This window comes from Myiozetetes cayanensis, unplaced genomic scaffold (genome assembly GCF_022539395.1).
Source record: "Myiozetetes cayanensis isolate MyiCay16 unplaced genomic scaffold, myiCay2020 scf2-11, whole genome shotgun sequence".
Taxonomy (NCBI): Eukaryota; Metazoa; Chordata; class Aves; order Passeriformes; family Tyrannidae; genus Myiozetetes; species Myiozetetes cayanensis.
In genome coordinates, this window is record NW_026087411.1 from 91,679,088 (window position 1) to 91,697,763 (window position 18,676).

An 18,676-nucleotide genomic window follows, 5' to 3' on the forward strand; every position below is an offset into this window, starting at 1 on the left:
TATGAAAGGCTGTGCTGGAAGCAAAATAAAAACAAAGGGGAAAGTCCTTCTGTCAAACAGGAATGTGTAGACAGGGAACAACAGTCAAAGATGGATGTGGCCATGTTTAGCAAATCCAAAAAGCATCAGAATGCTTTTGCTTGACCACTCATCCCTGAACCTCAAATCAAGGACCTCTTCCTCCCATTTTAATTTGCCGTCAGGCCTATTGCTGACATTGTCAGCATCTGAGACTGCAGAGGGGACAAAGTGACAGCAGTCACCCACATGCTCTTCTGTGGTCACTGTTCCTGAACCAGCTCGGTCACTCAAGTGCTGATACCAAAGACCTCAAAAGCAGGAATAGATTAATCTTGATTTAACACTGCCATCACAGACAGGTCTGAACAAATGCTCCTTTTTAATCAGCTATCCCTGTATGTCCCCCATTCCTACTTTAGCCCCATCTGCATTGCTGGTTTAGGCATATAGGGCCCATTGGCTGGCACTGCTTCCAGCTAGTGGAAGCATGCATTGACACCACACTGAGACCTTCCAAAATAGGTGCTCTGCCCATGCTGCCTGCTAGAAACTGTTTTGGGCATCTGCTGGACTTTTGACCCATACTTGGAAATTTTGTGTGGAGTAACCTGGTGGTAACTGGGTTTGACATAGAAAATACAGAAGCATGCATTTAATGTTATGCTTTATTCATTAAATTATGAACTTGAGAGGGAGTTAAAATCAGGCAAAGTGTAAAGAAGCACCATACAGAGGTTTTTTGCTGACACCATCAACCTCTGAAGCACAGAAATTACAAATTTGCAAGAAGCCTCTATTGGAAATGCATCCTTTAGAAGAGACTGCCAGCAATTACCAGGCAGAGAAACCATAATGAAACTCCAACTGGGAAGAAAAAGAAAGTAGCAGCTTTGGAGGGATTTCCCGAAGATAGTTACCTAGAGACTTTTGTCCTGAGATTCTCCATTGTGAGGTGCTGTGGCTTTACACAGATAAATACAATTTTGATAACAGTGTGGGTTCTGTGAACAGATCTTCAGATGAGCTGTCTGCTGTAGGGGTGTAAAGTGATGCCCAATATCACATGTGGGTCTATGCTAGAGGAGAGACCCTAATCTTTGGCACCCAAATCCTATTTCCATCTGCTCTGTCATCCTTGTGTCTGTTTGCCTCCACTTTCAGTTTTGGTATTTTCACCTGAAATATAGGTGGAAGAGCTGAAACAGTTACTTCTCATGGAAATAGGGTAAGAAAATCATAGTTTATTTCATCTCTGAGTATTAGCCATGTGCATACAATTTCCAAAATTAATGCTATTGCCTTAAGAAATGCGGTGAGGTTATGACAAAAACTCAAGTTATCAAGTTATCACTAAGTAAGCTTGATACTATATTTTAAAGTAATGGAGCATTGTTATCCCATACTTTGGTTAACTTTTTTTGTGCCATTCAGCACTGAAAATAAAAAACCTGGGTTACTGCTAAGTAGTGAAACAAACCTAGAAACTTCAGTGGTGTGTCTTTAAATACCCTAAATATGACCTAGAAAAATCTATAATTTTCTCAATTCATCATGTCTTGCTCTTGTATTTGGCTAACATGCCACCAAAATTCAGTTCAAATAGATGGCTACCACAGAAACTAGGAGGTTACCTTCATGGTCTAGTGAAATCAGCAAACTGACAGTGTCTGCCCTGGGTGTCAATTTTCAGAGCCATACGCCTTTAAATTGGGTAGTGTCTGCTTAAAAGCATTGGGAGTTTTTCTCTCTAATTGGGTATGGCTGGAAACTCCCCTGAACTGCAAAGTTTAAACAGCCCTGGGGAACCTGCCTGTGCTGTGTGGAGACTGAGTTAAGGTCAGAAGGTAAGGACTGACTTAGAAATTCCTTTTTCTTAAAGCATTTGACTGATTATTTTAAGTGAAGCTACTTCCAAATTTGCTGGGGTAACGTAAATTCTCTGCTCTCTTCAGTTTGTGTGCTAGATAGACTAAGCATGGCTTGATATTGACTCACCAGCGGAAAGCTGTAGGAGAGGGAATGCCAGAGAAAGACATGTTTTAACCAGGAAATGAATCCTGCAGTTCAATCCAGAGCTGAGCAAGGCAGCCGGGACAAAGTGTGGGAGGGTGAAAGTGTGCAGACCGTGTTGGTCTCTTCTAGGTTTGAGCAGGAAAGCCGTCCTACTGGATATGCTGGACTTTGATCCCATCTCCAGGGCTAAAGGGCACTTCATGATGAATGCAGGTACTGCTGTTTCTGGAAGGCCATGTCCTCTTAAATTGTTCATGCATCCCTGAGATGCATACCCAGAGAAATTCAGGACAGGCATATTTTTAAGGCTCACTAGGAAATAGGGTGGAAATGCGGAGTTTATAGAAAAACAATAAAAACATTTGTATATAGTCACATTTTTTGTTGAGGTCTTTGCTAGATGTTGGGGTAGTTACTTATTTGGCTGCAGCATAAATTCCTGACATGAACCAGTTCTTCAGCAGTGTATAGGCTAGTGCAGTAGTCCCAAAATGCCCTGTATTGCGATGCATTTTTGCTCTGAGAATCAGGTATTGCTTAGGCAAAATAGGAAGGTTTTCCATATCTGTTCTCTACATTCCCTGGGAAACTTTGGTTCTGTCTTTTGCAAGAGTCAATTTCTTCAGCAGGAGTAGTCACACATATCTTTTCAGGGGCAAGCAGCACCAGCTCAGACCATTGGACTATTTGTAAGCCCCATGTTTCAGACAGCTGTGGTGCTGTGCCTTTAGAAGCAGTATCTCTTAGACCATTTTCTATATCTTCATTTGCCCTTCTGCTGCTATTGTCTGGCTGATGAATGACAGCAAGTTTCTCTGGCAATTTTATAGCTTTTAACAGTTGAGTAATTGGTGAAGCATTTGATATTTTCTTTCCATCATAAGTTACAAACCCATAGAGCTTCTATTGACTGCCCAGTAGCATGGCACACTCCAAATGCATATTGAGAAACAGGATAAATATTTACAATCTTTTCTTTGTACAGCTGATAGACATTTGTTAATGCAATTATTTCAGCTGTTTGTGTGCTCAGCCTCAGGCTGAGTGGTGAAGCCTCCACTGCATCATTCACAGCAGTTATTCAATAACCCGGTTGCTACTCAGATAATATGACTGCCCACAACAAACAGTTCCAGATTGGGATTTAGAAACAGGACATCTCTTAAATCTGCTTGAGCCCTTTATGCTTCATGAGTGGTTACTACACGATTGTGGAGTTCCTTCTCCGGGTGAAAAGAGTAAGAGTAGGAAGGTTCAGTGTGTTAGTTACCGTCCCCAAGGCTATTCCTTACCCTTCTTGTGCATAGTCTGGTAGGCTATGAAAATTGCATCTTGCTTCAACAGCTTGAATGTTTTTACCTTGTCAGGTGTCCATTGAATGGTTCTCCATCATCTTGGGTAATAATTGGTATCAGGAGTTTTGCTATTTCCTTGAATGATTTATCCGGGGGTAGCAGAATCCTACAGCTCTTAAAAAGCATTTGTTTTTAGTAGCTGGTTTTGGAAGAGTTTGAATGATTTTAATATGGTTTTCAGATAAACACTACTCCTTTTGCTGAAGAATTTAGCAGATAATCCAAATATTCTACACTTCTCTTATAAAAGTTGTAACTTCTGTGGAGAGACCCTTTCCAGCTGAGACTGGTAAGTCTCAGTAAGGAATGGGTGACAGATTGCTTCATTACTAATAAAGCATCAACATACTCTATCAAAACTAGATCTTTTTTTTAAACACTTCACCCTGCAAGTCTTTTACTAAAACTAGAAAAATAGTGGAGGTCTGAGAGAAGTCCTCAGGGAGCCTTGGCTATGTCAGCTGAACACTCCCCCAGATGCAAAAAGGTATCGTGAGTCTGGATAAATTGGTTTGCAGATTTAATGTAGAAAAAGTTGCCTGGTTTTCAGTAAGTCAAGGTTGTATCTGCTGACCTTTAGGGAATCTCAAGAGTCAAGACCCACGAACTGAAAGTAGCTGCCTGTATGTGAGCTACCAGTGTCAGGTCCCTGTATAATAACTGGAGATACATTCAGTGAATCTAAAGATTGAGGAGACTTTTAACCAAAAAATAAGGTGGTTTGTTTTTTTTTTCCTGTGTTGGAAGCTTAAGACAACTAAAATCCACTCAGAGCTGATAGAGTTATTCTTAATTAAAAAAAAAAAAAAAAAAGAATCTGATGACAATTTTTAATTCTTCATTTGTCTTTGCTCTTCTCATATAATTTAAAGCCCCTTAGAATTTCTTGGTCATGTAAAATGATACCTAAAACCTTTTACTCCCCGTACTTTTGTTCTGCAAGCAATAGATAATTTTTCCAAGAGGTTTAAGTTTCATATGCTTGGTATTGCAGTCATTGGCTTTTTTACTTAAGTCTTATTTACTCTAAGTTTCTGCACGTTACAAGGTGGGGCAATGTGTGTGTTGAAATTCTTTGGATACAACATATCTGACAAGTATGATAACAGGAGAGGCATTACAGTTAGCTGTTGTGAACTATGTAGATAAGCTGCCCTACAGTGAAAGCTAGTCACACAACGTGCAGAAATGAATAAAACACTGTCCTAGAGCCAAAATGTTGTAATTAGAAACAGCTATAGACACTTTAAAACTGAACATTATACTTTTTTCCTTAATGTGTATTTGGATTATATTTTCTAAATTACCCAAAATATCCCTAGTTATTCTAGTAACATGACTTTGTTCTTACTGAAATTGCTCAAGGGAGAACTCTCGATCTTGTTCTTTAAAATCAAGTATCGGCAAAACATGTTCCAAATGTACTTTAAGTACACTTACAAAGCACTGTGACTTGAAGAAAACATACACTAGAGTGTACCAAGCCCAGTTCAAATGAGAAATGTCAAGTGAATGCAAAGTGTGGCAGACGTAATGTTGCAGCTTTGGTTTCTAGCTCTGAGAAAACTGGAGTCATCTGTAAAATTATTTTTTTAATTGAAGCACTCTGAGCCATTAGGACATGATTAGAATATCTATTTTAAAGGTTTTTTTTCTTCCAGTCATTAGTGTATGATACAAACATCTTTGTGAAGGGAACTGATAGTCCTGTTCTTTTGGTATTTAGGCCAATGAAGTGCAGAGAAATGAAGGCCTGAATTTGGAAATACTTATACTGAAGTGTCAGCATGGATAGTCCAGCTGCTTGTCCCTACGTATGAAACAGCTCAATACAAACATACTGTCTCTGCTGCACACTCTGAGAGAGGTGATGCTACAGCAAGTGTCAGACAGCCTCCATGTGCCTGTCCCCTGGGCATGCAGGTTCCCTGAGCCCTGGGGAATACTTTTGGGAGCACCTGAAGCCATTGCTTCCAGATTTGGCTTTAAGGGACACCTCAAGGCTGCCAAAAGCAGCAAGGAGACAGGATGGCCAAGGAAGCTTATCCTATTTCCCAGAACAAAGGGAATAGTAACAATTCATTTATCCCTATTTGAAGAAAGAAGCAGACTGCAGTTGAAGCTGCAAAATGCATATATGGCTAATAAAGCTAGACAAAGTTTACTATACCAGTAAAACATGTTTTCCTTTAACTTCTTTTCATCTTTTCAATGAGAATGATGTCAATGAGGGTCAATAACTTCCTTGAGGATGTGGTAAGATTTCCAGTGCCTTTGTATAATTGTATTAAAATGCAGCAAGGTTCCCCCTGTAGCTAGGGACTTACACCACTTGTTTAAACATGTCTGTGTTTGCTTATAATCATAACAAACCTCCCTAGTAGCACTGGGGAAGCTTTACAGGTTCACACATCTTTCCTTTCCTAGCAGAGGTGGTATGGTGTCATTAGTCCATGTCTCATGTTTTAAGGCAGATGAAGTTTAAACTTCAACAGGCATAGTGAGAATGAAAGGTCCTCTCTCCCCTCAAAGTAATGGTGCTTTCACCAGTTTTAAGAGATACTGTTTTCTGCTTAGTATTTTTTTCAGGGAACCAGGAGCTCAGAAGCATGTCGGGGAAGCCCAGGCTCACCTACCTGAATGGAAGGGGGCGAATGGAGCCCGTACGATGGCTGTTGGCAGCAGCCGGCGTGGAGGTGGGGTCGCATTTGGTACAGTGTTAAAGACTGGTGTTCTCAGCTGGCTTCACTGAGGAACAATTTAACATGCATGTGGAGGATAAACGGCTGCATAAGGGTGGTGAAATTCATTTGGCCAGTGGGACTGTATTTTTGTAACTACATTGTTTGGTGGTTAATATTTGGGATGCAAACTCAGCTGAGCTTACAGTTTATTAGGGCTAGTATCAATACTCTGAAGAAATTACTTAAGGGTCTTTAAATAAATCCCCATTTTGATTCATTATGATTAATCTGACTTTTCTAGCGTGCAAAACCACCTTAACTCAGTCTTACTAATTTGCAGTTACGGTGTGTCTAATAGAAGAGTGTTGTTAACTGGGGTGGGGTTAAAAATATTTTATTTACCTTGTGCTTTCATTGACATTGGCTCCAACCTGTCTTGCTCCTGTAGATACCTGCACTCTTGTTTCTACCTGCATTTAGGTTATTTCTGAATCAGTGCCCTCATGCAGAAGTGGCCAGGCCCTTCTGCTCCCCATCAGCTGTCAGGGTGTGTGTGGGATCCTCAGGACATCTGGGCTCATAAAGAGCAGTTGAAGATCTGGCCCATAATGTTTTACCTGACTCAGTGTTCTGTGCATGGTTATGTGCAGTCACTTAGAGAAAAAAAGTGTTCAAATACAGCAGGATGACACTATTCTCTCTCCTTTTAGTTTGAAGAGGTTTTTTTGCAAACAAAAGAACAATATGAGAAGTTAATCAAAGGTAAGAATCCCAAGACCTGAGGTTTAGTCCCTGAAAATATTTCTCCAACTTGTGGTTTAAAAATAGTTTATTTAAACCAATGCAAACTTCTAGGTGCACACCTTGAATACTGCAATACTAGTTCTGAATAACTGGTTATTTCTAGTGCCATATAGTTCCTATAAGCTAAAGGCCATAGCTTCTGTGACTGTCTTTATTGTAGTACATTAAACAGGCAAACATTTCTATTTAATACATCTTAATTTCTATGCTGTTGAACTGTTAGCATGGTTCCTGGTACATTTTTGGTCCATGGCAAATAGCACTCCCTAAGCAATTCCTAGGCATCATTTGGGAGTTGTCTCAGAACAAGGGCCATTTCCAAGATGTCATTCAGAGGTAACCATCATGCTCTACAGGCAGAGGGGTTGGAGTAGAGTGAATGGGGCCAGCCAGCTGGCCTGAGCTCTTGTTGAGTTGATGGGTATAGATGTTACCTGTATGTTGGTTCTGAATGCAGTTAAATAAGCCTCTAAATGAAAGGCTGACATGGCCCCAAAATCTCCAGGAAAACAAGTTTCCTGTATGGTAGGCTCTGTGTGAACACATTAGTGACAGTTCTAAGCAGAATAAGCCTCAGATGTGAAGCTTCCCCTAGATAAAAACATGGAGCCAGCAGAGAGACCTGAGGAAAGCCTGACATGGTCAAAGCAGCAAAGACTTCATGTCAGCCTTGGGAGAGAGGAGATCAGTTCCTAAACACCAGTGCATACCCCCAGCCACCGCCCTTGATATCTGGTCAGATGAAACCCAGCAGTGAACCCCACCACAGCCACCCTGCAAGAAGATGTTGCTGTCAAGGAGGGGAAGGGATTGAGACTGTGAGGAGCATTACAGAATGCACATGCCCCACAGTTTACCTGCTGCCCAAGTCACATGAGAGAAACCTCACAGCAGGCTGAGCTTGCCAAGACATACCAGGAGACTCTAAAGAGGACTTGATTGTATTCTGTCTGAGCTCAGAAAGCATAAACTGGTGTTTAAAGAATTTCTGACAGGAGAGCTAAAATGAACAAAAATAAAAAGGAAGTGGTATCAAGTAGATGAGAATTAAATTTGGTAGTACAGTTGGCTGGGACTTGGACAGTGGGAGGGCAGTGCAGTGTAAAGAAACCAGTTATAGCTCTAAATATGATAGCACAGGTACTGACAGCCCAAATGTATGTCCTTCTTGAGACTAGTAATCTAGACAGAGTGATATAATCCTGGATACAGCATCCAAGCTTATCCATAAACAGGGAGAAAAATTAAATAGTCATGAAAAGGATAGGGAAGTTTTTCTAAAGAAGATCAAGCATTTTATATCTATATATTGAGCTTTAGAGGGTGAGAAAAGAAAGAAAAAAGTGTGGTTTAATACAGTGGGTTGAAGAGAGACAAATTAGTGACCCTAATAAAGGGACCTCTGGAATGTTGCCAGTTGTGCAGAGCAGGGTTCAGCAGAAATAACTCCACATTACTTCTCTCTCTAATTTTTTTTTTCTCTCTCTGCCAACACACTTTCTGCCAGGGTATCCTATGTTTAGACATCACCCACCTCATTAGACTGATTCAAGTGTGACTTTGGCCCATACCAGCTGATGATCCTCTAAGCAATGTCCTTGCAGTGTCATGAAGATGCCTGGGCCAGGGGCTGTTCCTAACAGGCAGCTTGAAGACAGACAGCTGTTTTGGAGGCTGAGCGTTAAATAGCTTTGGCCTGGGCAGACCTGTACCCAGTAGCCGAAAGGATGACAAGTCTGGTGCAGTCTGTGTAGCCACAGGTTGCCCAGGTTGCTACCTGGATCTCAACAAGCTCTGCTGGTTAGTTGCAAATAGTAGGTCTAGGTGACTGGGTTTTTATGTGTGCTCCACAGACCACCTTTGGACAGCACAATCCAACCCCTGAAATTACTGGTAAACTGATTTTAATCCTGCATATATATATATATGTTCCATGCAGTGCTTATATGGAGTGGTTCATTCTCACTGCAAAACAAGGGAGGAGAAACAGTCCACTACTGGTTTGAAGAGGGATTCCTCTTTTCTGTAGATAAGAAATCATGTATTTAGTTCAGTCACAGATGCTGCATCACTTTTTGTCATGGGCCAGAAAGTCAGATTTTATTTTGCACTTCACATCTTTCTGCTGAAAAATATCCATGCAGAGCTGTTAGTTTTCTCATTCTGCTGTTTCTGCTAGATAGATACCAAGTAATGCTGCTTCTTTAAGCTGCAGAGGTATGTTCTGGAAATACATGAAGACGTGATTTTTCTGTGAATCTTTACAAGAAACAAATACAAGCTATTCGCTGCTTCAGAGAGAACTACTCTTTGAATTGAAACTGTAAATTAATAATATAGAGCAAGTGAAGAAGGTTTATTAATTCTAACCAAGCACGGTATTTTAATAGCCCTATGGAGTAAAAAGGAAACAGATGTGCCTGTTAAAACGAACCGTTATTCTTGAAAGAAAGATTCACCAAACAGATTAAAATTGAACAATTAAAAGAAGTCAATTGACAGTTGCCTCTTTGGATTTGGAGTTTTGCTGTGATTTTTTTTTTTTTTTTTTTTAACAGGGCAGGATTGTTCTCTGGATGCACTTAGTATGTAAATGGAGGAGAGGGTATCTCCAAAGACAGTCCAACACAATACTAGTCTAGAATAGACTGACTTTGCAATGTTAAATCTCTATGTCAACTTAACTCTCAGAGATGCCTCACTGGAGGCTCAGAAAAATGCCCCTACCAGCACCAGTGGAAAATGGGATTACAAAGACGGTTTTAAATAGGCCTAAATTGTTGTGGAATGGCACTGAGGCTAGGCCTATAATGAAAATCTATGGGGACACTTCAAGTCTTGTCCTGCAGTGACTATGTAAAACTTACTTAAACACCAACAGCTGTCACAGCCTCTGCCTCTAGATCTGCAGCTTCATGATGTTTAAAGTGGCCTGATCCCTTCCTTTATTACAGAAGTTTGGTGTTGCTGCAGTACTAGCCCTCTCATTCTTTCTACTCATATGTTCCTGATGGGGAATTGATCTACATTCAAAATAATTGGATTTTTTTTTTAATTCAGATTTAACATATATCTTTATTCTCCTCTTATTCCATGGGTTGAAAATGCTGATTTAGGCTTTTTCTGGCAGCATGAGGCAAGGTTCAGAAGTGCAAAGGAGCAGGCAGTGACAGCTCCCAGCAGCCAGTGAGGCTCTGGTGAGGCTGTAAAGCCAGTGCCTAGCTGCACTGCAATGACCTAGCTACAGAAGTGTGATACAGGCTATTTGATCTTTCCCACAATGTTAGTTTACTGCCTGGAGTTTTACAGTTAGGGCAAGACATCAGTGGTCTCCTACACTCCAAGAGAAATGTGCTCAGTCTCTTGCTCTCCTGTCCAGCTTGCAGTGCAGGAGGAACTAACAGGCTAACTCTACCCTAGATGGACTCCTGCTGTTCCAGCAAGTGCCTCTGGTTGAGATCGATGGGATGAAGATGGTGCAGACCAGAGCCATCCTCAGCTACATAGCAGGGAAATACAATCTCTATGGGAAAGACTTGAAGGAGAGAGCCCTGTACGTAACACTGCCTTTCACTTAATAAGCAATCTGTTATCTGATAGGTACGTTATATAAACCAAATTCTATCCTGTAAATCCAGTATAAAGGTATGAGAAAGGCTAACACGATATGTTTTAACAACTACTTCTGAAATGCTTCTAAAAAGAAGCAGGCTTTTATTGTTTCTGAAAAATATTTAGGTTTAGTTTTTGTTTAGTTTTGGCTGTGAAAATTGGCACTATATTGGTGGTATAAAATTCCTTTAAGTTGCCTTAGTTAATTGGAAAACAGATAAAATAACTTTTGTGCTCTTTTCTACTGTCTTTTCCTGACCAATAGGATTGACATGTATGTGGAAGGAATATCAGATCTGATGCAAATGATTTTGATGTTTCCTTTCTCTCCACCTGACGCAAAGGAGAAAAATCTTGACTCAATTAAGGAGAGGGCAACTAACAGATACTTTCCAGTCTTTGAAAAGGTAAATGAAAAAAAGGATGTGTTTACACATATTGTATTTACATTATAAAAAAGTTTGCTCAAAATAAGAACGTGTTTGTAATGCAGGTCAGTTCCAAATCCTCAGCTTTCTTGGCTATCTCAAAGAAGGGGAAATACAGCAGCATGTTTTCCTCTATTTGTTGGCTTGTGTTGTCAAGGCTATGGTATTTGAACATCTACAAAGGAAACAAAGCAATATGTTCTCAGCTATACAGCGAAACTTGTCACTGAAGTAGCAAGCGCACATGATTTTTTTTTTCCTTGAAGAAATAGTTCTATACTTGTTTAGAGCATAACTCTGCTATATTTAATTTAATTTGGAGCAGTTTCATTGGAAGAACGCGGAAATGCCTTGCAAATAACTCAGTAGAGAGACTAGGAGTACTTTTGTAAAACAGTCATAGATTTCTGCACATCCCACTTCCAAAAACAACAAACCAAACCCATATGATTCATGCATCTGGCAACATTTCCCACTTTTGATGGAAAACAATAATAAAAGATGAACATCATAGAAGTTCTTATGACTATCATAACATGTTCCCAAAGGCAGGGATTTTTCTTTGTTAGTTTTGTAATTTTGCATTTCTGAGTTTTCTTTCTGGTATCAACATTGGACATAACTTTAAATGAAATACCTAAATGGCAGTTTTATAAATTCTTTAAGTTACTCCTTAGTTCCTCAATTATCCCTATTTTTAATTCTATGACTTTTACTAGGCTACTTAAGGATATGATTTTGTCTCTGTTCTCAGTTTCTATAATTATTCCTCATTACAGAGTGACCAGATTTTGTAGTCTGTGTACTAGAACATGAAAAGAACAAGAGTTACTTTTTTTTCCCCCAGCAATAGAGAACTGATTTAGGCTCACATCTTCCAGCTGAAAACTCCACCCTGAAATTTCAGATCTAATTGCTGTTCAGCTCTACAGCTGTGCTGTGAGGCTTGGCTGCCAGGCAACATATGTCCCATTCTCATCTGCAGCCCACATTCTCCTGTGTTCTCCAGGTTTTGAAACAACATGGCCAGGACTTTCTCGTGGGCAACAAATTCAGCTGGGCAGATGTTCAGCTGATTGAAGCAATTTTAGCAGTGGAGGAGAAAATTCCTGCCGTGTTATCAGGATTTCCTCAGTTGCAGGTAATTTTGTTACTGAGCATGCATATATTCAGGAGCTAGAGGAAAATCCTGAACTGATCATCTCCCTGTGCTGTGTAAATCACATTTTTGTGTGTTGGAATTTCTGTCTTAACTCTGTGTTTTTTTTTTTGGTTTTTTTTTTTTTGATTTTATTTTTAGGCATTTAAAACCAAAATGAGCAATATGCCTACAATTAAGAAGTTCCTGCAGCCTGGCAGCCCAAGAAAACCCCCACCAGATGACCATTATGTAGAAACTGTGTTGAAGGTTTTTAAGAGATGAAAGCCTTGCCACCTTTGGTGAGACCCAGAATACTGGAGGAAAAAAAAAAAAAAGGCAAAACATCAACCCCAGCTCAGTAAATTAGTATTGTGGTAGTAAAAAGCAGTGCTAAAAACCCAAAAACACGCCAACCAGAAATAAAGCGTCTGTTACTCTGGCAATGTGTCAGCAGCTTTGTCTTTATTGATATATCAAATGTTTAGCAAAATATGAAAACAAAGCAATATGGAAGTAAAGAACTATTTGTAGAGTAGGGAACTTGTTAATTTCAAAAAAGATCAATGCATTGTTACTGTTGTCAGAATGTAACTTGTTGAAGATATTTTCTGCATGCAAATAAACTTCAGAATAAGAGCTAAAGAAGAGAAGACTCACTGCATCACTTACCTTTTAAATAAGTAGACTTGTTTAAGGATAACATCTTCAAGGCTTGTGGGCGAATTGGATTTTTTAAGATATGTCTAATGTTTTCCTTGCAAAACTGATTATTTTTCTACATAAATCAATTATTTCAAACCCCGTGTATGATCCTACCAGAAATTCACTTGAACAAAGTATAACGGAAGAAACATGCAATCTGTTTTGTAGAGCCAGGTAAGGCAGAGCTGGTTTCTTTCTACACATTAAGGACAGCAACAGAGATTCAAGTTCCACTGACTTAAAAATAAAATATTAGGGCTTACGTACACTTACATCACAGAATAAGAGCCTTGTGAAGAGGCCTCATGCAGTAGAGACATATTTGCATAGCAGGAAACTTTGTTCCAACCAATGTTGGCAAACAAATCTGATTGCCATGATTTAAGTATAGAAAAAAGAAAATTAGAAAAAAAAATTGGAAAATGAACCTCGTAGGGAGAAAACAAAAGAACAGCATTTCCAAAATACTTTACAAACTCAGTGAAGGGACATTTCAAAAAATCCTGCTAAATTAGGAGACAGACGGAATTAGACCTTTTGCTTCAAGAGTTCATTATGGTGAGGCCTACAGATTATTAATCCAACCAAGCTATCTAAGTGTGAGTTTGAGTTCTGGAATGCTACCAGATGCACCTTGGTGCACAGGTCTATGCAGGACAATCTTCATTCTTTCACATTATCTAAGATTCTGCATCCTAAGTCGTTTCAGTGCAAAACTGCAGGAAACACCGTTTCCAGCAGTGTAGTTTGATCTGCTCCTCTTCAAAAAAACTTTGCTAACAGCAAAATTCAGCACTCCAAGAAGCCCAGAGAGGAAAGCAGTTATTTCTCAAGCAAGCAAATACAACATTCCTATGCAGAGTTCTGCTTCGTTATAAAATACGAACAAATTATTTTGAGTTGGATATTAACAGAAAACAAAATGTGTGCATCTTGTGCTTCTATAGCAATGGCAGGAGTGAGGTTCTGCTGCCCAGAGCAGAGTGGTCTGGGTCTCTCTGTGACTTCCCGAGAAGTAGGGCTGGCCGTGGTGCCACAGCGCAGGCCCCAGAGCCGGGCCCTCTGGAGCAGCAGCTGGAAGGCAGCAGGTGCCATGGAACATGCACAGTGGCATGGACAGCTCTGCATGGGTGACTCAGACACACTGCAGGCTTTCAGAGGCTGGAGAGAAGAACCTCCCCAAATGTAAGAAGGGGACAGAGGGACATAAGAAAGAAAGGAGCCCAAGGGAGAAGGCAGAGGCTACAGGATGTGCGGTCAGTGGGGAGTCCCCTTCTGTGAAGCCTGGCTCTCCTTTTGTGCCAGTGTTCTCCTTTTGGGGCTCAGTGTTCCATTCAGGGACCAGGCATCTCCTGAAAGACAATCCATTGCAGTGGTGACTGTTTGGATGCCTTGTCCTTCTGGGATTCCAGCTCTCAATAAATTGTTAAGTTTATTTTTATGTCAAGCCATGGAATACATTGGTCTCTCAGGTACCAGGGGTGGAGACTGATGGGGTGAGGATCATTTCAGCTACAGAGAAGCAAAGTACATGAACAGGAAGGACCCGAAGGAGAGAACCCCCCGTCCTATACTCAACTTGGGGTTTTTTATTTGATCCCCTACAACTGATACAACCTGCACGTGTAACACATGAACAATATCCCAGCTTGCAATTACACTCAGAGCAATTCAGCAGAATTTTATATGGATGTTGACCTTGACTGCAGGTGATGGCTGCAACAGTATTAACCAGCTAGATAGGCAGGATGGTTGACGGGAGTTTATGCTGCATTGACTTTTTGAAATCAATACAGTTGCCAGCAAAAAGCATCAGGAGGGCAGAGGGCAGTTTGCCTTCTCATGCTGTACTTCGTTCGCTGTCTCCTACCATTGCCTTTGGTGAGCATTTTCACCAAGTCAACTTCTGGGACACATTTTGGACAGAGAAAGAAAAAAAAACACAAACCCCTTCTATGTCCAGGAATGAAATCCAGCGGAAATGTCCTGAAGGAATATCCCCATGCCTAAGCATGGGATAGAAGCTTATGAAGGATTCCAGAAGAATTAGTTGATGTGACTTATGTAAAGCAGCAATCGGTTAAAAGTAAAAACCCATCAAATATTAGGTGAAAGCCTGACTGGGACAACAGTATTCTTTTAAACTGGGTGAGCTTTTCAGCCATCACAATTGTTTTTAACTAACAGGTTGCCAAGCAGTGCAAATCGGAAGCATAGCATTTTGTGCTGGCACAGATGCTCCCATTGATCATGACCTCTCATCTATCTTCCATTTGTCAGCATTGTCAGCAATAGTCAGGAATTTATTTTCTGTAGGTAAGAAGTAACTATACAGACGTAATTGGATTTATTTCCTTAAGAGAGAGGAGATTTCCATTCCCAGAGAACCATTTGAAGTTCTCTTTGTGGGAGTGGCTACAGTGAGTTACATATTCTCCAGGCAAAGCTACCGAGAGCTTAGAGTGAGTTATAGTGTGCACAAGGTAAGTGTTTTGGCTTTTGGAGATGCAGAGGGAATTATTGTACTTGTCAGGGAATGGGTTTTACAGATTAGGTGTTTGTACTTTCTTTACTATCATGGTTCTATGCAAGAAACGGTAAAATGTTAGCTGCTTTCTAGGTGTACAGAATTAAGAAAAAGAAATGTAGGTCTCAGAAGTATGGAGTGCTTCCTCTTGTCTCCTTCTTCCTACTGTAGCGAAGCTGATACGTTCCTTAAAAGGGGACTATGGTGGGTTTTAACCATTTCCCCTTAGCTGCAGGTAATGCTTTATCTTTATTGTTGGCACAGTGTTAATAACTGTGAAGGTGATATAAACCAGGCCCTGTCTGCGTGTTTGCCGCTGCTGTGCACATGTGGTTCTGAATGGGGTGGATGGTGATCTGCCTAGAAACTGTTGCTGCTTTATGTTCCAGCACAGATGGAACTGTCAAAGCAGGCATTGCCCTTTGGCTCTGCCAGTGGTAAAGGCAAATCTGATGTTATCAGAGACAAAGTTAATTTCTGTGTCTTTGGAGGCTTGTCTAAAAATTTACTGGAGCAGGGAGTGTTTTAAAAGAGATTGAATGCTTACAAGAGGGAAAAATATTCCTTCCTGCCCCTTTATCATGGAGAATGAAAAAAGGGAGCTGGTGAAAGCACAGGAATTGCTGAGTTAATATTGTGTATCTGATGAATCAGTAAACTGTATGCTGAGATAGTGCCAAAATAAACAGAAAGCACAATCTGCCTTTTGGTCAGAGCAGAACACTTTGGATTCCAATGGTTTTGGTTTGCTTGTTCCCTGCTCTGGGCCAATGGCTCCTAGTACGGAGTTCTGCTTAACTAAGCTGCATATATAAAAGATATTATTAAGGCAAGATGATACAATGGAGTCCCTCAGTGTAGTCTAACTTCTACCTCCTTTATTAATTTGAGGAAAGTCTTGAATCATAAATCCTTAGTTTCATACAGGACAATTTTGAGACCAATTAGAGACCTAAACCCAGCATTCTGAATCTTTATTTTGCAAAACCTATTTCTTTATTCCAAATAGCAAGAAACTATCCGGCACGTGGAAACATGTCTGGGAAACCCAAGCTGCACTACTTCAATGGACGAGGCCGAATGGAACCAATACGGTGGCTGCTGGCAGCAGCCGGGGTTGAGGTTTGCCTCTTTTCTTACACTAAGAGCATGTGACAAATATGTACTTTTAATGTTCCCTATGAAAAATGTGACTGACTGACTGACCTGCAGCTTCCAGGTACTTCCTTCAGTTAAATTTGAAGGTTCAAAATACCAAAAGACTAATTCTGCTGCTACAGTGTAGCTTACCCCTGAAGGTACTTTACATTATAAATCAAAGTTTTCTTTTTTAGCACTAAGACTTTCTGATATTGAAGCAGAGGGGAGTGTGGGGATCGGTGAGTTTTGTGAGCTGGGATTTTTTGTCATGGTGATGGCCATTGCACCAGACAGCTTTCAAATGTTATTTATTGTTTCAGAAATAAAATGCCCCAAACACAGCTCTTTCTGCCCTCATTGTCTACATGAAAAAGAAGCTAAAACATGGAACGACGAGTGATCTTTTCTTCTCTATTTCTTGCAGTTTGAAGAATCTTTTCTGGAAAAAAAGGATGATCTGACAAAGTTACAGAAGGGTAAGATACCTTCACTATTTAATAATAACACTAACAATGATAATGATAACAACAACAATAGCAATATAATAATTTGTCTGAGAACACCTAAGGAGTCTTAGTGTCTTAGAAAGAAAATCTAGACTTGACTGTGCATGAGGTATCACAGACGCACACTGCAGTGTGTTAGATGACATCATCCACCTGGTTGATTCAATTTTCACGGAATCATGGAAAGGCTGAGGTGAGAAGGGACCTCTTGAGATCATCTACTCCACCTCCCCTCTTCAAGCAACACCCCCTACAAGCCAGTTGCCCAGGACCATGTGCAGCTGAGGTCTAAGGATCTCCAAGGACGGAGGCTCTCTGGGCAACCTATGGCGATGCACAGTAACTTCCCACAGTGAAAGAGCCTGTCTTTAAGGTCAGATGACTGAGTCTCCTTTGATTCAGTTTGTGTCCATTGCCTCCTGTCCTGTCACAGTACAGGTACAGGTTTTTGTCATCATCTTCAAATCCATTAGCATTTTAGGTGGCCTACTATGTTGGTTTTTTATAATCTGTATGAAAACAGAGTTCCAGATTTCTGGCTTAACCTGTACCTCTGATGCATTCCTGTTTCTCAAGGCAACTACTCATCTTCTAGCTTCAGCTTTCGTCTTTGTGAGCATGATATTCACATTTCCTCCAAAGCATATTACATGTCTGTGCTCTTCCCTTGGCTTTTGATAAAAGGCTGAGCTCGGGTTGGCATTTGCAGTCCTGCTCTCCTATAGGAATATTCACTTGGCCCCCCTGCCACCTGCTACCTTTCAAAAAGTATTTTGAGACATAAACATAAATGTAAATACGCCCTAAGCAGCAGAGAGTTTCTCTGCATGATTGCCTTACAGGGGATACAAAGACAGACAGAGCTGATCAATTATCTGATCTGAAATAGGATTCCATAAAGCAAAAATTCTCGCTTGCTCCTCTGATCTGGTGATCTCTTTCTGGAGGTGCTTTTACTTCTTCCTTGCTAGGTCAAGGCTTCTGCAGACTCACATCAAGTGACACTTGGGTCTTGCAGGAATCTCATGGAACTCACTGTTATTCCCCACTTCATGCCTGTACAGATGAGATGTTGTTGTGCAGCAAAGTCAACATAGAAGCCACAAAGACATTGTATGCTTTTTTATTTGCATTATATATGCTGAAAAGTCCTGAAATTGTCCAGATTTCCATAATACGTACCAATGCATGACAGAAACTGCTGCATCACATCCTTCAGTCTTTCTCATCTGTATTAATCTCCACAAAAATCATCTGAGTTAGGGCCATGCCTTACATGTCTTTGTCAGTGCATGAAAGCTACAAGTTCTGCATTTTGGATGCTTGCTCAAATCTGGAGAATATTCAAGAAGTTGATTCAGTGATTCTAAATAAAAAAATAGTATGTTTGGTTTGCCTGACACCCACTCATGGTTCTCATTCAGAGACTGAGTGTGTCCTTGTCTTATCTCCTTTTGCCTAGATGGATCCCTGCTCTTTCAGCAAGTGCCAATGGTGGAGATTGATGGCATGAAGATGGTGCAGACCAGAGCCATTGCCAACTACATAGCAATGAAGTACAACCTCTATGGGAAGGACCTGAAGGAGAGAGCCCTGTACTGTAACAGTGCCACGTTTTCTTGTTAGACTGCAGTTCACACTACAGCTCTGTGTCACACGGGAATATCCCAGCTCCCAGCTAAATTCAGGGTGATAGAGCAGCTCTTCATGCAGCATGTGTAGACTGTGACTGCAGGTGATGTC

General features: G+C 40.6%; 2 protein-coding genes across 4 annotated transcripts; both read left to right on the forward strand.

Annotated features, from left to right (window-relative positions):
• The first annotated feature begins 1,769 nt into the window (after window positions 1-1,769).
• Window positions 1,770-12,501, forward strand: LOC126640362 (glutathione S-transferase A4-like). 3 transcript variants are annotated; one of them, XM_050316108.1, is made up of 7 exons: window positions 1,770-1,865; window positions 5,967-6,085; window positions 6,784-6,835; window positions 10,298-10,430; window positions 10,755-10,896; window positions 11,927-12,058; window positions 12,218-12,501. In XM_050316108.1, exons 2-7 carry the CDS (start codon window positions 5,999-6,001, stop codon window positions 12,338-12,340), a joined length of 669 nt encoding a protein of 222 aa, XP_050172065.1. In that variant the 5' UTR covers window positions 1,770-1,865; window positions 5,967-5,998; the 3' UTR covers window positions 12,341-12,501. The 3 variants fall into 3 exon arrangements, with proteins under 3 accessions (XP_050172065.1, XP_050172063.1, XP_050172064.1); XM_050316106.1 differs by lacking the exon at window positions 1,770-1,865 and adding an exon at window positions 2,178-2,247; XM_050316107.1 differs by lacking the exon at window positions 1,770-1,865 and adding an exon at window positions 3,203-3,263.
• A 2,606-nt stretch (window positions 12,502-15,107) lies between these two features.
• Window positions 15,108-18,574, forward strand: LOC126640365 (glutathione S-transferase A3-like). The gene is made up of 4 exons (XM_050316110.1): window positions 15,108-15,243; window positions 16,297-16,409; window positions 16,852-16,903; window positions 18,396-18,574. Exons 2-4 carry the CDS (start codon window positions 16,323-16,325, stop codon window positions 18,557-18,559), a joined length of 303 nt encoding a protein of 100 aa, XP_050172067.1. The 5' UTR covers window positions 15,108-15,243; window positions 16,297-16,322; the 3' UTR covers window positions 18,560-18,574.
• Window positions 18,575-18,676: the final 102 nt, after the last annotated feature.